The 21,310-nt window shown below is 31.9% G+C and overlaps 1 protein-coding gene and 1 pseudogene across 1 annotated transcript; one reads left to right on the top strand and one right to left on the bottom strand.

The window, feature by feature from the left end:
* Window positions 1–1,875: 1,875 nt before the first annotated feature.
* Window positions 1,876–9,427, bottom strand: LOC149548096 (putative prolyl 4-hydroxylase 6). The gene is given in 9 exon segments (XM_089794226.1): window positions 1,876–2,225; window positions 2,443–2,507; window positions 2,609–2,783; window positions 3,127–3,184; window positions 3,410–3,508; window positions 8,646–8,722; window positions 8,845–8,923; window positions 9,164–9,241; window positions 9,368–9,427. Coding segments are annotated over 9 exon segments (1,041 nt in total).
* A 10,090-nt stretch (window positions 9,428–19,517) lies between these two features.
* On the top strand, window positions 19,518–21,117 carry LOC149548097 (aspartyl protease family protein 2-like; annotated as a pseudogene).
* The last annotated feature ends 193 nt before the right edge of the window (window positions 21,118–21,310 follow it).

Raw genomic sequence — 21,310 nt, forward strand, 5'->3', positions numbered from 1 at the left:
ACTTTTTCATATGAGTGTGGTCTAGTTTATAATGGATCGAACAAGATAATGAGCTAGAAAAGAGAAAAGTTATGATGATAGATAAAGCTATGATTTCTAATTCTGAGTTTACAAAAATACACAATCAACTCAAAAAATGAAATTCAGAGCGAATAAGGATTCTATTTATAAGTATTTTACTTAGTGTACACTATTTTTCTCAGAATTTAATGAATTTCAAAGATTTTGATATGACTTCATAAATCTCTTTTGCATCAATATTTATGAGTTATTAACAAGACATTATGGCAATGGTGCATATCTATTACTTATCATGATCAAGATAGGAAGTTAGAGAACACGAAAGTTGTGATGGTAGATCATAGAACATGATCTAAAATATTGATAGGGAAAAATGATAAAAATAACTAAATCTAAAAACAAATTAGGGAGTCTTACTTTCTTGGTCTATAATAAAGATTTTCAAAGAGTTCAAACACCCATCAATATAATGAATTAAAAAATAATAATAATCCTAACGATGGATTGTAAGAACATTGATCATACTCTATAATGCATTATTGAAACAATGATCTAGAAAAGACAAGGTGATAATGGATCATAGAAAATGTTGACATGCAAGGAAGGAGGAGTGTGATATCGTGTATATCTCCTGAAGAAGTGACTACAACTCTCTCCCCTCATCCAAAAGTCATGCCAAATAAAATAAGCATACATATATGTACATAAGCATAATCTTTTAGTTGGGTTCGCTTAACACCAAATCATACTTATTCATAAGCAATGTGTTCAAGTGTCATATTGAATTAGAACTCTAAGCAACATATAAAGCATGATCCAAGGAATTGAAAACATGATATTGAATAAATATGAATCAAGGTACACTTTTAACGATGCATTTAAACTATATACTACAATCAATGTACGATGCAAAATAAGTTCTAAGCATCATAAGAAATCCCAACTAGTACATTAAGGATAGAGATACTTTTAACTATTAATAATTCAGTTGATGCATTAATTAAATCAAGACCCTATAGAACCTTTTAGGAACTTGTCAAGTAGATAGATGTCATATAGATTGAAATTCTTAAAGCTAAACATATAATTAAATACACCCTTACAATTCCTTCATTGATTCAGTCTCATGTGTTATTTGTTAAGATAAATCTTATATTCCAAAATGTCCCAAATTACTCATACTAATACAAGGGTATTATAGGTCATTCTACATTTCCTCACATTCTAGTTGACATTGGCATCTCCAATCCTCTCCTTTGGGAGCAAGTTTTCATGGTAGGGGATATAGGTCATGGGCTCAATTGCTAGATTATGAGGACCTCCCCTTTTAGAGTCATCAATGCTTCTCCATAGGATATTTGGTTATAGATTATCTTTTTGCATGTCAAAGAGGTGTTGTCACTTTTTGGAGGGACACAAATGATAATTATTTGACTATTTGTGCATCTAACTCTTCCTCTAATGACTCTCCATAGGGTAATGATGACTTGTCCCAATGTTATGGTTCTATTGAACTAGCTTTTTGTGGCATAATGGATTTGACCTCACCTCTTGTTGTTGATGTGGTCCACTCTAGCCATGTGAAACCTTCTCTAAATGTTGTTTTCTTGATTCATATCAAGCTTGATAGTTGAGATAAAACATTGTCAATATCTAGAAATTGTTGTTTTTTATTGTCTCTCGAAATGGGCTCTTCCACATTCCTCTTGTAGTTGGGACCTTACTGAACTTAAGGCTTGAAATTGTCCAAAGGTGGAAACAAATAGTATGTAGATTCTCACTCACCTCCCCAAATGGTGGGTGAGTTGTCTACCTATTATTGATATGGACTAGAAGTTGTGTACTGGTTTGTTTCTAACGATCTTTCTCAACTTTGTTGTACATGTTGAAATATTTAGGAAATGAAAGATGTTGAGGAAAGGGGTAAATTTGTATCCAATCAGAATGTGGAGAGCCAATCATATAGGTGGGGTTGTTCATGCATTCCCCTGTAGTAGCCCACTTAGCACAATCATCATTTTCATCAATGCATTCATCAGAAGTGCCCATTTTAATGAAGTCGTATACCTTCACATGTATCCATTTTGTAGTAGACCACTTCTCTCCTTCTATAATAGGACAACTTCCATGCAGACTATTTTCATCAGCTATCCCATTTGGCAAAAGACTGAAGAATAGAGTAGCATCACCTTTTCTTGGCTTCACTGTATTAAAAAAAAACATGAATTTCATTTTTCACTTGTACTACAATAATCTCATAGATCATTTTTGTTTTGACTATGAATTAGAAAATAAATTATATTGATAAAAATAAAGAATATAAGCTTCACTTCATCTTTCACCCTTAAGATTATTAAATGTAAACATGAATGCTTAGTCAGTGTTAATTTGGAGAACAAAAAAATTCCAAAGTATTTATACTTGAATATCCACCTTTGGCACATTCTGACCAAGAATTGTCTTTTAATTGGTCATCACTTTCCTGACTACCCAACAAAGATAATTGAATAACATTTATAAGAGCTCACTTACATTTTATGATATGGATTAACCACATAAAGTGGGTGTTTGATGCAAAGAAACTAACCTCTGAATAGGAAAAAATAGTCTCACCCCCTTGATCACATCTGATGAATACATGAGCACTATGGTAGTTCTATGACCACCCACCTCTTTGTTAAACTTATCATGGAAAAAATCAACATGAGGTCCATAATTCTATCCATTTTCATAATGTAAAATTTATATTGCCTCACCATTCTCTAAAAACACCCATAAAAGAAATATTAATGAAAGAAACTTACAACCAAGATCTTTTATAGTATTGGAAAAATTAGGGCTTACATTTTAATGAGGTCATTTCATGATTGAAATCTTGTTTAAATAAAGTGGGAAGGGCCTAGCCTGAACCAGTAAAATTACATTCAATGAAACTAGTTAATGAACTTCTTTTTTCATAAGAAGTTGTACAAGAATTTACAATGTTATAAAAATGGAGCAACATCTTGTAATCATCATCAGAATGATACAAGTTCTTTAAAAGAATCTTTACCAATACAACATGAATTAGACTTAGGTTACTACCATTTTTCAACATGTTATTACCTTTTGGAAGAAAGGTCCAGGCTGCTATTCTATCTTCAATCCTTGCAACAATGTCATCCTAATAAAAATGTACAAGCAATGCCAATAAATAGCCTTTGTAGAGGAGTAAACGTAAGCCATGAAAGATCTACTTATTACATGATCTTAATCAATATAATCTATAATATGGATGTTTGGTAAAGCTCAAGTTCCTACTTAAAATTTTATCCAACTAATTTATAATGAATAGTCTCATATTTTTCTACATTTTAAAATCAGACTTTGATTCATGGATGAGCTCAACATACTTGAGATTTATTCCTGAGCTTGTTTGAATCTCACTCATAATACTCTTCCCTGATTCATTATCTGCCACCATTGATTTCTCTAACTTGTCTCTTGCCTAAACTTAACATTCCTAACTGTAAGGAAATATTTAATAGTGCAAAGGTCAGCCCTTGGCCCCCTAACTAGATTGCTTAACTAATGAAAAGTATAAAATTAACCAAAACGAACCAATGTCACAATAAACAAAAAGAAACACAAAAAATGTTAACCAACTCTCATATTCTGATTCATACTAAACAAGAGGCTGCTTCTAAGTCTTTGGAATTTGGTGGGGTCTCTAATAAGCTAGGGATTGATTCTTTGTTAATGCAGTAGTGCATAATACTAGATTTTGTTAGTATATTTATTTTATTTAACCACACTTACAATTTTAATTCTAATTGGTCCTCCATACATGTATGACACTTGTTCATTCAAGTAGTCACCATTTAGGAGTTTTTTAACATAGATTTTTTCATTTCATTTTGATAGCTCATTTTAGGTTCATGGGAGTGAACTCACGACCACTCATTGAGTATTGGGTTTGACTTTTGATTAGATCCAATTACTCTTGTCATATGCACTCTCCTCCTTTAATTCTTTAATCCATGGATGTCTTTTAGGCTCATTTCATTATTGTGCTTCTTATTATTTCTTTGCATCTTTTAGGTTTTTATAGATTTTATGTTCTTTATGATCATGGTTTAGGTCTAATTTTGTTTCCATACTTTGTAAAAGATGGGATCTTTACTTTAGTTTCTTACGTTTCTTTTGTTTCAATAATAGATATGAAATATAATCAGAATAAATAAACTTCATACAATTAAATTCACTAAAAAATTAATCAGAGTGAGTTTAACCATAGACAAAATTCTATAGTTAATTGAGTTCTAAGTTGAAATAGTACTGGGATGAGTGCCCTCGGCCAAAGTCCTAGTGCTTTACTAGATAGATTAGTGCCAATCGCTACTTGTGAAACATAGATCAATGAATTTGACTCAAAAACTACACAATTAAATTATAATAGCAATATCATAAAAAAATTAGCCTCTAAATAAAGACCCCCTCTCAATTTTAAACCCCTATAGAATTAAGACGATCTTATAGATTTATACTATCTTGCTCTACAAGGGTTTTAACAAAATGGTCAAAAATTAATTTATAAAAACAATTAAGCTAAACTAAACCCTTATTCAAAACTCTAAAATTTTCTTTTGAACACATTGACACAACAATGGCATTCCCTTTATAGTCTTAGATGATTTAACAAGAGAAATGGCTACTTTATTTTGCATGAGCATTAGGTAAATGAAATTAAATCCCATTAAATTGAGTTAGTGAACATAAAGTGTTATAATGACAGGAAAGTGTAATTACCAATATGTAGAATGACAATCCAACAATAAGGCAACTGATACTTATTCCTCCTATAGCAATCTGAAGAAAGTTATCTTTATTATTGTTCAAATTAATACACAGTAAATGTCCTTATAATAGTCATATTCAGGACCTAACTCATACCATTAGAAGTGGTCTCCTACTAGATTTGTCCATCAACAATACAGCTACTACTATCTTTGGCACCTTCTAAGCACCACTTTCTAATTAATAAGTAAGAAAAATGTGTTTGATCATTGAGATGAACTAAATAAGATATTCTTTTTTGGAATTGACCATTTTTGGCACCTAAACTATAGCAATTGCAACTGATGCTATCTAACCCAAAGAATAGCCTACAATGAAGTCCAAATTAATTATATTACATTAAAGTCCAAAAGTCTTTTGACCTCTTATGAATTCCTTTTGCCTGTAGTTTCAACTTGATATTACTTTTTATGATCTTTTTGTTTCTTTATTGTATGGGTTTGAACCCTATCCCACTTTATCTAATCAGAACAATTATATTACATCTAAAATAGAAAAGAACACATTTATATCAGCAGAAATGAAAGAGAAACATCTAATATCCTAAAGTAGCTTCTCACCAGCAGCCTCAAAGATTACACTAGTGTAAAATACAACACTACTGATTCCACTAATTTGTTGGCATACTGCTAGGCCAACACCAACCTAATACAAAAAATACAATTATTAAGTTGTAAAGGATGACTGCATAAATAATTAAGATTCAACAAACAAAATTTCATCAAGTACAATACATATTATGAAGTTGTAAATGATGAATGGATTATTGGAAGGAACTGTAGATGAGTAGATAAATTATGGAGAACCAACAAATCGTTGAGTATATTGCTTACAATGACAATAGGAGCATAGTTTCTGTGAAACAAATCAAGTATTTTGGTCTTGGGCAGATTTTCCAACTCCTCTATATATTCATGTATAATATATTCAATAGATTGATAACCTAATATCAACAGCAATCAACTATTTTTTTTAACATCTTCATTGGAACTTATTAGCTCCAAAGTTTTACTCAAATTTTAGCTTAAATTGAAATTGGAAGCTAACCTAGTTGATACCGATGAATGAAAAATATATATATTTCTAGAACAGACAAAGATATGCACCAGGATTTCAGTTACTTCATATGACACATCACATTGGCTTCCCTAAGAGCTTGTAATGCTTCTTTAAAATCTTTATCACAACTAGCCTTTGCCTGGAATGCATTGGTATTAGAAAGAGCACCACATTTTGAACATGTAGGGTTTTTTTAATTAGATATTGTATAGTTCTTAGATGGTTATTTTAAAACATCTCACATTAATATGAAAATTGAGCATGGAAAATAATACAATTTTGACTATTTAATACTTTTAGTTTAGAAAACAAGTCATAAATTATGTTCTTATAGTAAAAGAATACTTTGACTTAAGAAAAAAACTACACAATATTAAAATATGACATCGTGCTTTAAAAACTAAAAAGGTACCTGTAACGAAGAACTTCATTTGGACTTGCTAATTGGTTATCACAATTAACTATAAGCTTATCTTTAAAGTTTGAGCTTCACTTAGTTTCAAAAATAGTTTAATATTCTCTACTAAACAAGGCCAACCACGTGAAGGTGGAAGCTCATTTGGCCCCTCCCTCCCCCCACCTAACTTCACTCTAAATTCCCCATTAACATTTAATAACATTCATTCATTCATCCATTTTTGAAATATAACATTCAATCATTATAATCACATGATAACATTCATTAACACATAAAATTCATTAACACACGACATTCATGAATAATTCATTAACACACAACATTCATGAATAATTCATTAACATGCAACATTCAAGAGTAAGTCATTCATGAATAATTCATTAACGCAATATTCATTAACACCCAACATTCATAAATAAGTCATTAACACATAAAATTCATTAAGACACAACAATCATTTTTTTTTGGCTTTCTTGCTATTTTTTTTTTCATGAAAATTCTAAGAGGAATATCAATGTCCTCATCATCCCCCTCCTCTACTAGTTCTAATGCATGTCTCCTCCTCATCCTTTAAGGAACATCATGAGGCCGCTGCACCAAAGGGGGGTCCACTACAATAACAAGTACTTCATGAGTTAAATTCACACCATTTTATATTAGTGAATTATGAGTTTTTATTTAAGTAAAATAACTATAAATCAATAAATTAGTTTAAAAGAAAAATATATAGATTTTCTTTACCTGAATGTGCGACATGAGCTACCTGTTGATCAGTCTTAACATCCTTTGGCACTCATTCAACACGACATGATTCTACATCCTCTAAAATATACACAAAAAGGTTACACCAAGTTCAATTAAAGATGTTAAATTGTATTAATAATTGTATAATTAGTTTTAAATAGCAAATGAACACCTCCATGGATAGTACGATGCACATTAGGGGCTTCATGATGGGGCGTATGATCTGTGTCACGATTAACAGGCTACATTGCAATGTCATGCACATTATTATCAAATAGATTGTTGCTCAAGTATTCAATTTATAATATATTTTTTGGCATATTTACCTATGCACATGATGTAGAAGACTATTCGGTTGGGGTAATGGAAGCTTGTCGTAGGCATTCAGCCACGACTGCATAGCCTTGCCTGAAGGCAATTCTTTTGTGTTCTTCCATGGCCTCCAGATTAAAATCAGTGCCCTGCATTTTATTTGCATTTTATAAATATTTTTTCTGTGTAATTCATTTATTGATACTTACAACTCATGCTTTGATTTTAGAATATCCCCCACAGCCAACTTTGTGTTGCTCAACCTTTTCCAGCCTAGCTTTTGTTGCCTTTGACATGTCCTGCAACCTATGAAAAGTTTGAAATATGTTAGATGATATAGATATAAAGATTAGTACTAATTAGTGCATTATTACATTAATGTACTGGTAGTTAATACTATTGCATACCTTCTTGCACTTGTTGGTGTAGTTTCTCTTTGATCATCTGCCCCTTTCTCCTTTGCACCCAAAATGAACTCATTCCATTCCCTCACTGTAATAAAGGGAGGATGCTCATACTTTGAGTTTAGGATGAGACTCTTTCTATATGAGTCCCTCACAACCTTAAGATGTTTGTAAGCTTTTTGTAACATTTTCTTATGATCAAAAATATTATTACCAAACTCATGCTCTAAATCTTTGATGAGTTGATCTTTTAATTTTTGATCTTGAAAGTTCCATCTTTTAAGAAAAAACACAAAATTGTTAGATATAGCTAGTAAAAGAAAAGACCTGAATGAAAGGGAAAATGTTGCACCAATTAATGATATGGAAAAAAAATAGCAGGATAAAATTATTTCACTTATGATGTTCCACTTTGTAAGTATGGTGGACCCAAATATTTGCAGTGTGAGGTCATAAAGCTTCCTATAAAATGTATCATTTCCTGCAAAAAATGTCATGGGATAATCAATCCAAAGCTTCTTATGAATAGGTAAATGCATATTACAATATAAAAAATAATTATTTAAAGTACTTGGAATCTTAGGACATTTTAAAGGCATCAATTCATCATTGTCAATCAACAATGACATCTGTATAGCTCCTGTGCTAGAAACACAAGTAGCTCCAAGAAATGATGGTGAATTATCACCAATACTTGCACTATGATCTGTCTCTAGCATAGTAGACGGTGCATCTCCTACCACAAAAAAAAATCCACTATGTAATGCACCCAAGATAAAAGTACAAATTATCAACTCATAATTAACACAAAACCAAATATTAAAAAACAAGAATTTACTAGCTAGACATGCCCTTGTTGTTGACATTGCAGTTGGCAATCTTGTATGGACATCCGTCGACCTCCTAGGAGTCTCCTGCACTTGATGAGCTAAATAATACATCGTTAGCAAAGACATTTTGAAATAATAAAAGTAAGAGTTAACTTAAGAATTTTTTGAATGTTCAAAATAAAAAATTCCTTGTAACTTGTCAACTAAAAGATTATTTTACTGGTGGCAGTCGGAGCTCTACTACTACTGCCCTGACCGCATTGTCCTTGACTAGGTTCTGGATCAGTTGCCAAAAACTCCTGTAACAAGAACACATATTACATATTTTACTTCACAACATAAAAGATTATAAAATATAAATCTTTATTGAACTTTTGTTATAACTAAAGATTCATTTTTGCTTACTTCATAACGATGAGCTTGCACTGTCAAATCAGATAGCCTCTTCATCATCTGCTCGAATGGAATATTTTCTTCATCCAAAGTTCTCATTATTTCTAAATTTATTTTTTTATTTTTTTCTTCAACATTATTCTTACATTGGGAGTTTCTGCAATATCATCATCAGAAGGGGTAGCTAGTGGCTTTGTAGTTACTGTAGGTGCTTTTCGCTTATCCTAAACATTAGATTGTGAGAGGAATATCAGTAAAACTATCATAAAAATTCAAAAATTGTAAATAAAATAATTTAATAATATAAAAAATTTCAACTATCTAATTTGTACAACTTTAATACGGTTTACCCTTGCTGAAGAATGGGTGGGAGTAACATCCTCACGACCTCTATCATCTGTTGGATCCATATCATCCTATCACAAAGATTAAACATAAAAACTTTAGCTAACTGAAAGTAATAGACACCAAAAAAAAACTTATTAACAAAATGGTATATAGTACTTAAAACCCTCATGATAGTAACTTTGTTTGTATCTATGTGATTTAAATGGTAATCTATTAGCAATTATTTCCCTCCACTTATTGATTTATTGCACAAACAAAAACTTCATTCCCCTCACGCACCTCAAATATGCAATTGGGTTGCTTACTAGTTGAGGTAGGTCACGTACTATTTATAAAACCTATAATATTACCTATTTCTTTTGGTCTCTCATCAATTTACATAGCAAATCTTTTACTTTGATCATTTTCTTTCCATTGTATATAATTAGCTGATAGTGCATACCTACACATACTTTTTTTATATCGAACAATCCGCATCCAATCAATGTAATTGTAACATGGACTAACATACTTGAACAATTTGACAACTTTATTGTAACATACCTTTATCCCATCCATGGAAAATAGGCCCAAACCATGTAATGAGGATGGAGAAATGTGATATATCCTATCATTAACACAAAAATCTAGGTTAATTGGAGGTAGCTCATTGGGTACCATTCTTTCTCAATGTGTGTGTACCAAAAGGGCACCTTGATGTCACCTTTGGTCTCATCATCATAAGAACATGACTCCCCATTAGCAAGGAAAAATTACATGCATTTGTCAAATTTTTTTTCTAATCTTTTGACCTCTAGTTGATCTCCCTATTTTAGTCGTATGTAGAGCTTTCATCTACCATTTCCTTATTTCCCTCATTCAATGTAGATAGATCTGACAAGTACCTATTTGGTGGCACCTGCAATCCATCAAATGGAAATTTGATAATATTCAAATAATATATATAGAATAATCAAGTCTGACTCATACGGGTAGTTCTTCCTTGTCTATATGTGAGAGATATAAAATGTAGTAAGTTAAAAGTGATTATACAATTATATTTCTATACAAACCTTCTTTGTCTATATATACATTATATGATTACATAATATGTCTATTTATAACATACATGGTCAATGATAAACAAGAATAATATAAGAAAATTATGTCTATTTATTGACTTATACCTACGAATCCATGTCATTGTGCATGATCCAGGCCAAAGGGGTGATGATGTCTGTAGTCAATTGACTGTTTGAAAAAAGGGTGATAATTAGACATAATATAAACAATGATAATTATAAATAACATATTTTGTAATCATTAGAATTGAACATAATAAATGTATAATCATATTTCCTGCATATGTTAATCATTTATCTTAAGTTAGCTAAAAATTACATGATACACGTATGCTACAAATAACTTAGAAGACAACATAAACAATATGCAACATCGTAAACATGAACAAATTTACCTTATATATGGAATGCAAGATCGTCAACAGAAGGGGTGATGATGTCTGTAGTAAATTGACTATTTGCAAAAAGGGTGATAATCAAACACAATATAAACAATGTTAATTATAAATAACATATGTTGTAATCATTAGAATTAAACACAATAAATATGTAATCATATTTCCTACGTATGTTAATCATTTATCTTAAGTTAGCTAAAAATTACATGATACGTGTATGCTACAAATAACTTAGAAGACAACATGAACAATATGCAACATTGTAAACATGAACAAATTTATCTTATATAGAATTCAAGATCATCAACAAAAGGGGTGATGATGTCTATAGTCAATTGATTGTTTACAAAAAGGGTGATAATAAGACATAATATAAATAATGGTAATTATAAATAACATATGTTGTAATCATTAGAATTGAACGCAATAAATATGTAATCATATTTCCTACATATGTTAATCATTTATCTTAAGTTAGCTAAAAATTACATGATACGCGTATGGTACAAATAACTTAGAAGACAACATGAACAATATGCAACATCATAAACATGAAAAAATTTACCTTATATATGGAATGCAAGATCATCAATAGAAGGGGTGACGATGTCTGTAATCATTGATTATCTTCTTCTTCATCATCCTCATCATCATCATCATCATCATCATCATCATCATTATCACCATCATCATTTCCATCATCACCATCATCATCACCATCATCGCCATCACCATCATCATCATCATCATCACCATCATCATTGCCATCATCACCATCATCATTGCCATCATCACCATCACCATCATCATCATCATCATCATAATCACCATCATCGTCATCATAATCATCTTGATCTTCCTCATCTGCTTCTTCATCATCTTCAATATCTTCTTCTTCCATAACATTATACTTTATCGGCCTTCCTCTTGGATCATGTCTAACAATAAATGACCAACCCTGTTTATGTGGAACCTCTGAGTAAAAAAATTGCTCACATTGGCTTGGAAGAACATAGGGCTCATCTCTAACTGGCTCAAATGACCTTGTATTAATCATTGTAAATCTATTATCATGTTGAACAACCATTCTATCTCGATCATTTTAATTTATTCATAACCTGTACCATTTGATGATGAATAGAACTACTTTGAAGGAGTTAAAGTTGCACTCAATTATATCATCCAAGATGCAATAGTATTGATTTTGAGATTGTTGATGATATATGTCATTTTTAGATGATATATTGGTGACCTTGAAAACTGCAATTATCCCAGAATCACAAGTTTTCTTTGTGTCATCCAACTTTTTAAATTTTTTTGAAGCATGTGTAAATTATTCTAATTGTGAGTTGATATGAAACATGCATCAAGTTATGATCATTAATAAATTTCTACATACCTCTTCGCCTCTTAAACCCTTTACTATATCAACTACCATCGGCATAACATTGGAATCTCCATTACTATGAGCTTCTATAACCAGTGAAGCAACACCTTCCCATGTTAACGAGCAACCATTTTGTTGACATCGTTCAATTCATACTGTCATCCAATCAAGATTGTTCACAATATACAATATAAAAATGTATTGCATCCCACTCTTGACCACCTGTATCAAAAAAATACACCAATTATAAATAATTTATATTGAAGATTTATAAGAATTAATTAACTACAATAACATCTTAGATTTACCTCTCACTTTCCTCTATCTACTTTTTCTCATCAAGCACTCCCCTTCAAATTTATTAATTGAGTTGAGATCTCAAATATGATCTACATGGATCTTTGCTGCAAACTTAAGAAGATATTCACTAATGTACACCATGGTCCAATATACAATATATCCTTCCACCATAGAACCCTCAAGATGTGCTCTCTGTTGAACTAAGCCTTTCAAAAATTTCAAGTGTCTCTCAACCATCCACATTGACTTGGTTGGTACAGGTCCACACAATTCAATCTCCTCAACTTGATGGATGAGGTAGTGTTCTTGTGCATTGAAAAAATTTGGAGGTAGACACTTTTGCATTTCACACATAAGAAGAGGAATTTTTCTCTTCCAATATTTTATATCTTCTTTATTGATTTCTTTAGATGACAACTACCTCATGTATTTTTCAAGATCATATATAACCTATTTGACATTGTTGGCAAAGTGGTGTGGGAAAGATAGAGGTTGAATATATTGCAATATTTGTAAAATGATCTTGTCAATATTTTATAAAAGAATGCAAATAAAACTACATGCAGTATAAAAATATATAGTGAATACAAAATAACATGAATTACCTTAACAAATGTATGTCAATCGTGTGTTTTCAACCCTAGCCCAAATTCACTTTTCTTTGATATGAGATTGTTTATGTTCACAGCAAATCTTGTGGGAAATCGTATTTTTTAATGACTTCTTTTATAGCATTGCTCTGTTGCTCTGACTACCAAGGGCACTTGTATCAATCTAGTCTCCATTGTTATTTGATTGAATGCCATTTTTCATTGCATGGTTGGATTCTTCAATGTCATTACAAGTTTTGACAATTTGGTCTTTGTCACACCTTCCATCCAAGATTTTCCATAATGTCTCTGTTACATTCTTTCCAATATGCATAGGATCAAACAAATGTACAATCGAGAGTTGCTCATAGTACAACAACCTAGTAAATTACATAGGATAAATTTTTAGTCCTTTTGAAAGTTGGTCATTGATGCCTTGACGACCTTCACAAGCATCAATTATATCATCAGTAAACAAAACACAATATCAAAATATAAATTTGAAACAAAAACCATCAAATGGAATGACATTACCTCAACAATTTATTTTATTGTATGCCAACTCTCGTAGGCGAGGTGTCATTCTCTATGGCTTTGACTTAGTCTCTTCTTTCCCATTGAAAAAATATTTTTCAATAATTCGGTACTTATGATTTATATGCAGAAAGTGTCTATTCTTATCGAACACCTACTTTCTTAAATTTTTGGAATGACGAGATTTTGTCTTTGGACTACAAACTAGACATGCAAATTTTTCCTTTGTTTGAAGACCTACAAGATCATGTATAATTGGATTAAATGTATTAACTTTGTGTTGTCACTATAACATACCAAAAAAGAGGTGTTAAGAAGAGAACATACCACAAAAATGTGTTAGCCTAGGGGCATCATGTATTGTCCATATAAGCATTGCATGAAATTGAAATTGTCTTTGTCCTATTGGTCTACAGATGTCATGCATAGTAACCCCATTCCATAACACCATCAAATCGTCAATAAGGGGTTTAATATATACATTGATATCTTTAACTTGGTACTTACCTAGTTGAATGAACAAAAATATTACATAATTATTATGACCATTTTGATGGATTAGTAATAATAAATTAATTTAGATGACCATTAAATCAAAAAATACATGGAACAATCAGTGTCAACATTATGTGCTCTCTCTTTATGGACAGGAGGTATGTTATTAATGATAACAAAAATAGGCCACACCGAGTAAGTAGATCTCATCTCTCCAAAAGGATTGACATTGTCTGCTGCCAATGAAGGCTTGAGATTATGAGGTTCTTCTTTAAAGTATGGCCATTTTTCCTTCATTTCCTTAAATGCCGAACCATCTGCAAGCATTTGCATAATGTCATCTTGACTTCTATTGTGTGCATGGTAATCCATAAATTGTGCCAAGCTATTGCACCTGAATAATTGTTACAGACGTGGAATAATGGGAATATGCCTAAGAACCTTGTGAGGCACCTTTTTTGTTAATCAATCTAATTGATATCTACAAGTATGAAAAATAGGGCATTGTGTTGCAAATTCATGCTATTTATGATATATAATATGATCATTAAGACATGTATGTATTGTTTGATACTCCATTCCAATATCTTTCATAATGGTAGATAATTCTCGATACGAGCGAGGTAGAATGTTTGATGGTGGTAAAAAACTCTCACCTATCAACCTATGACAAAAAATATAATTTTTTAATTTCAAGAATATTAATTGCTACATGAACCCAATGTTAATTGTAAGGGAAGTATGAGTAAAATAATGAAAGAAGATGACATACCTTAACATACATGTCATTGCTATGTTGGATAAACCATTCATAACCTTCAAGTTCTCCAACAACAATATAGTGGAAAGAAGAGTTGTTTTGGAGCCTTCATATAGGGACTCGTGTGTCTTCTCAAGTATAGGTACATCAAGCTCATCGTCATCGTCATCATCATCATCATCATCATCATCATCATCATCTTGATCATCGTGATCTTCATCATTGTGGTCTTCTTCCATTTTATCATTACCTTCTACCTCAATATTCACACCTCCATGTTCCCTCATTTGGAAATCTGCACTCTTTGAATTGTCATGGTCCATAACATGAAACTTAAGGATGTTGACCTATATGAAAATGATGACCTTATATTAGCCATGACCATGGTCTCATCATTAAATCATGTCTTATGTAATTTACAAATTATTAAAATACATACCAATGGACGATATTCGTTTCCTCCTTCAATGTGACCATGTTGCCTACAATGTTCCTTAGTTGTTTTGATTAGATATCTTCGAGTCTTTAAGCCCTTACAATTTTTGCAAGGACAATAACATTTTCCATCACCTTTTCTTTTTAAGTTAGACCACAGTCTAGCAATTGTCTCCCTATTTTTTTGTGCATTGATATCATCAGACATGGTCTTTCTTGAATGAAATGACTCGTTGGTGGAAGAAGGATGATTTGTTTGTAACCTACAAATGGAGTAGTAAGAGGAAGACACATATAGAAATGAATACTAAAGCAAGACAGATAGAAAGAGGTATAGATAGAGAGATTGATTGATAAAGAGATAAAGAAATATAAAAAATGAAAAGAAAAAAATACATAGTTGACCTTCCATAACTCTACCTCTACATATTGCACTTGCTACATACAAGCACTTCCTGAGAAAATGGGTAGCAGTAGCCAAGAAAGGAATAGGAGAGTCCATTTGGCTCAAGAGGAGGATGGGAAAAGTGACCAAGGGGCAAGAGGAAATGCTAATCCAAAGAGAGGAGAGTCTCTAATGTTCAATAGAACCTTGCTAAAGACTATCACAGAGCAAGAACCTCTCCAAAGAAAGACATTATTCAGAACTCTCTGCAAGGTAAGAGGTAAGGTTTGCAAAGTTATTGTAGATTCTGGTTCAAATGATAATATAGCCTCAATAGAAATGGTAGAGAAGCTTGGATTGAAGAAGTTGACTCATCCTAACCCTTATAAAATTTCATGGTTAAAAAGGAACAGCAGGTCATAGTAAATGAACAAGTTCATGTTCAATTTCAAATAGGGGAGTACAAAGACAAGATTGTCTGTGATGTTGCAAAAATGGATGCTTGTCACCTATTGTTAGGTAGGCCCTAGCAATTTGATGTCAATTCTAAGCATGATGGAAGGAGAAATGTTTACATCATCTCTAAAACTAGGAAGGAATACACCATGAGACCACTGCCAGAAGATAGGAAGGAGATCCAACATGCATCTAGTGTGATGATGGTTGGAGAGAAGGAGTTTTTGAAGACCCTCAAGGTGAAAAACACCCCTTTCTTTTCCATAGTAGTAAAGCCAAAACTTGGAGAAAAAGGAAAGGAGTTAGGTCTGTGAACCAAGTAGGAGTTAGGACATATTTCATTGTCTTGCCAAACTAAAATAAACAAGTATCTAGAAAGGTGAAAATAAACAAGTATTTTTACAACTACAAAGGAGGAATCGAGAGCATTATAAATAATAAAGAAACTTAAATCCATATGGCTTCACCTCTATTTACAATCTGACCTTTCTACATGTGAAATATGAAAATATACAAAATTTCTAGTCACATTTTCACTTTAAAAAGAACACCAAATATACCTTTCACACAATATCTTCTTCATCTTCTTCACTATCAGATTCTTCAGAACTGCAAGCTTCTGTGCAGAAAAAAGATGAGATGTACTAAGTAATTTTTGATGGGCAATATTTAAACAAATCAACTATCAAAAAAACAATTTATGAAATTTAGTTTCTTTATTATGTACTGAAGACTTGGCTTAACCATGGAGTACCTCATTAGAAGACTTGTCCTCGCTTGATTCTTCTTTACCATTTTTTAAAGCTGCAACTAACCCATTCTTCACTACAACTGAGTTATTCTTTCCCAAAGAACTTGGTTTTTTATGTGTTTCCTATAATGTACTTTGAATAATATTAAACACAAATTTCTTATCTCTCTTTCACAAAGTACAAAAAAAAATTATAAAATGAAAAATATCACGATAGTATAGCAACATTTAAAGATAAAAAAATAAATATCTATTAATGTTATGCAAGAAAAGTACAATGAATGTCTTCATCATTTAGAGAGCACCAATTTTTTTGTTTGATTTTCAATTTGAAATAAGGCATTTCAATTAACCATTTGTTCACTATTGAAAATCAAAATTACATAAGCTGTGTGATTCCACTGAAACATGATTTTTTTCTACAAATAATTATCCATAACAAAATGACTAACCTCCTCAGAAGAAGAATCCTCATGCTAGAATATTTTGCTGGCAAATTCTTTGTGATTGCAAGATTTTTGCTTATAGGATGCTTCACCTTTATCTATAGAGCATTAACACAAAAATGAGTACCATAAAGTCAAAACATATGTTATATTATCAATATGATCCCAAAAAGTAACAAAATAATTGGCATTCTTCAAATCTAGTATTTTTTTCAACATAAATGTTCTTATTCCTAGTGTGTGGAGGTAAGAGTTTGAGGGAGGTCAAATCAGGTTTGAGTCAAGATTCAGGGACTGTGGTGTTGCAGGGCCCAAGAGGTCAATCATTTATGAAATTTGATCATTTGTAGTCATCTCACCACTCTAGTATGAGTTTGGAGAGATAAGGATAGCAGGTGTGATGTCCCTTATTAAATTGATGAATTGTCATGCAAAGATGTGGGGTACAATTATGTATAATCCTATTGGTCTATGGTAACCATATACAATCCTTTGATATGTTATAAAACTCTTTAAAAAGGGTATTAGGAAGTGTCTTTACATTGTCAAACATTTTGAGGAAAACCAAAGTTGTCCCCATTCCAAGCATGCAGCAGGATTGACAAGTAGGGTATTGTGCATTTGAGCCAAATTTATAGAAGTATGGTATTGTCTTAGAGTCTTGAAGATCTTCGTGCCAGTTAATTGGTTGTTTAAGAAACCAAGTCAACATCTAGGAATATTGTGATAGACTTAAACAAGTTAATTCCTTGAAGAATATGAAGTTGTCGATAGGCACAAGTATCTAAGTCTCTTAAGTTTGCAACTATTATTGTGTATTTAATACCAACCACCCTTCCTCTACATTAGGAGTTATCATAGAAATTGCTCTACTTTGATTTATAATTGTTGGAACACAACAACCTTTAGGAATCTATTAGGGAACTATAAATAACTTGGGGTCAATATGAAATGATCTTCTATTTTTGGAATTAATCCCTAGGTGGATTCAGGCATACCTGACAAGGTGACTTGATGGTTATAGGGTTTGGATAGAGGAGTAGTTTGATTGGTTTGTGCCAATCAAGGATTGGAGTATGTAAAGAAATATCTAAAGGTATAGTTTCCAAGAACTAAGAAGGATTTGAATCATTTTGTGTTCCTTTTGAATCTTTGTAAGGCTCGTGAACAAGTAAAGTCTTAAAACCCTTGTAAGTAGGCTATTTTATAGGAATGAGTTGTACGGAGGGGTTGAAGAACTAAAACCTTGAAAATATTCAAGCTCTCTAAAACCATAACTTAATTGGTATCTTCTTGAGTTTTTTTTGAAATATTTTCAAAATGAAAAATTTGGAGGCCTAATTAGGGAAAAAGGCTACTAGCCCTAAAATAAGGGTTTGAGGAGATTAGTTAGAAACCATGGAATTTTGTGAGAAAGAGCACTTTGAACCTAATAAAATAGACTTGTATGGGATCCCTCCATCCTACTACAACACTATTGAAGTCCTTGCTGAGTTGAATGAATCTTGATGCTTTGAGTCTTGCATCTTGTTAAAGTGGAATATTGAAGTAGGAAATTGGTACAGATATCCTTCGAAAGAATAGGAGGATTAAGTAAAGAATTATACTAATGTGGGGTCTTGGAGTAAACCCTAAGAAGGCTTATTAGTGAGCCTTGTGAGGTCCTAGTAAAGGTTAATTAGTATCTGCTTACCATTACAACAAGTTGACAACTATAAACTTCTGACAAAATTCCATACATTATTTTTGTCCTAATTCATAGTTGTCAAATTATTTTTGTAAAAAGAGAAGTAGTCAGTCTGTTTAGTAAGAGAAGAGAGTTAACTGATTTACTTCATTTCCTTACATTATTTATAAAGATTGTAACTTCCAGATATATATGAGATTGTTAATTTCTTAAGCTTTAATTTTGTTGCTTTATGTGAACTCTACTTTGCAGAATCTCAAATATGATAATAAAAGCATTCAAATTCGATATGTGCTTCAATCTTTTAGTGAAGCTTTCATTACTTACCTCATAGCTGCTAGAGGCTTTGGAGGTCTTTGAGCTCCCATTTCTATCTTTTGCTATTTTAAACCTTATGAAGACAGTGCAAATGTATACACTTTAGAGAAGTTGATGGAGGTCATATGAATTATCAAATTCCTATTAAAATGGAGTTCAATTTATTACGATATAAGGTAGTTGACTTCATGTGAAAAATGCATTTATAATGACAATAAAATACTTAAGAAGAATTCAATACAGGAAGTAATATAAGAAAGACAATAAACTTATAAAGTATAAATCTCATATCAACTACAAATTATACTTACTAAATAGTGCAGAGACAATTCTTCTATAAATTGGGCAGAGCAAGCTTTTGAATAAATTATACTTTGAAACAAGGAATCACCATTTGGCCTGAAATATACACCAAGCATCATGCACTTCTTGAATTTAACACAGATCAGTTTAGTAGAGGAGAAGCACTACAAAGGAAAGAAATAATTCCATATTAATTGCATAATACTTACTACCTAGCAAAGACAAAGCTCTTCTGGAAAATTTCTAGAAACCTCATTTAAAACTCTGTGAATGGCCCATTTCCTACTGCATAGAATCCTTCAAGTTAAGAGGTAATCAACCAAGTTGATTTGATAAAATGCACCATCGATTATGTACAAATAAATATAAGCCTAAGATTTAATATAGAATATATACAAAAGCCAATATAACTCTTATTAATTTAATAAATATAATTACCCATTAGTGTTCTACTTGTAAAGGGAAATTCCATATAAATCTTCGATCAACCTCCTTTGTAGGGCATTCGTCAAGTTTTATGCCAGTACATTACTATGCACCAGTTTGTCAACTAGTTTCTCCTCTCTCGAATTCTTCATGTAATTGCACAAGGATCCATAGTTCATGCATGTTTTACCATATCTGTGATAATCTCCCTGATAGAACTAGGATTTTCTCTATGGAGACTAAAAAACTCAATACAAGCTTAGGAGAGAGTACGAAAATCCCCAATGTGGCATTTAGTTGTGGGATTAAAATTTGAGGACCTAGTTTTATAGGTTAAGCATTTGTTGGAATATATTATGTAATGGGGTTGGGGAAGGGACCTATTTTATTCACCTCACAACTTGGTAAACTTGTTGGAATAAAACTTCTTACTACTTGGTGGACTCCACCATTTCTCCCCCCACACAAGTTAATTTATATTGGGGCAGACACCATTGAGGTAGTCATTGAAGAAATCGATGAGCTACTCTCCTTTTCTAAGGAACATATTTATAGAGACCTTTTACTACATTGGGATAAAGAAAGTTTTTGTTGATGGGGTTCTTCTTCCCATCCATCCCAAGGTTTGGAGTATTGATGTTTAGGGAACTATCATTGATTTTGGCACCACCTTGACCTATATTGTAGAGCCTAAATACCAGATAATCCTTGCAACATTCAGAATGACTGTTGTATCTAAGAATAAGACTTGTACAGAGCTAATTTGATCTATGATTCAATGTCTCGGGTATTGCCAGACTCTAATTACCAAATCTTACAATTATTTTCAAGGGTGGCACAATATTTAATTCTCCTCCTTTAAACTATTTCATCAATGTTGTTAATGAAAAGTGCCTGACATTATAGGGTGTCTCTTCTCTTATTGTTTTCTCTATTCTTGGTAAGATTTTGTAGCAAAACTTTTTTATCATGTATGATAGGGAATTTTCTAGACTTGATTTTTCTCATATTGATGTATGATAGGTGATTGTTGTATGATATATATGTGCAGCAATCCTATTTCCCTGTGATATGTTATGGTAATCATGAACTGTTGTCAGTTCACTATTGACATTAGGAGAGAAAATTAGTTCACTATTGACATTAGGAGAAAAAATTGTGAAATCATAGTATCCTAAGACAATTCCTCTGTCAGGTTTAATGCCAAATTAGA

This window comes from Cupressus sempervirens, chromosome 7, assembly GCF_028749045.1.
Source record: "Cupressus sempervirens isolate cs-2001-9-10 chromosome 7, ASM2874904v1, whole genome shotgun sequence".
NCBI classification, from domain to species: Eukaryota; Viridiplantae; Streptophyta; class Pinopsida; order Cupressales; family Cupressaceae; genus Cupressus; species Cupressus sempervirens.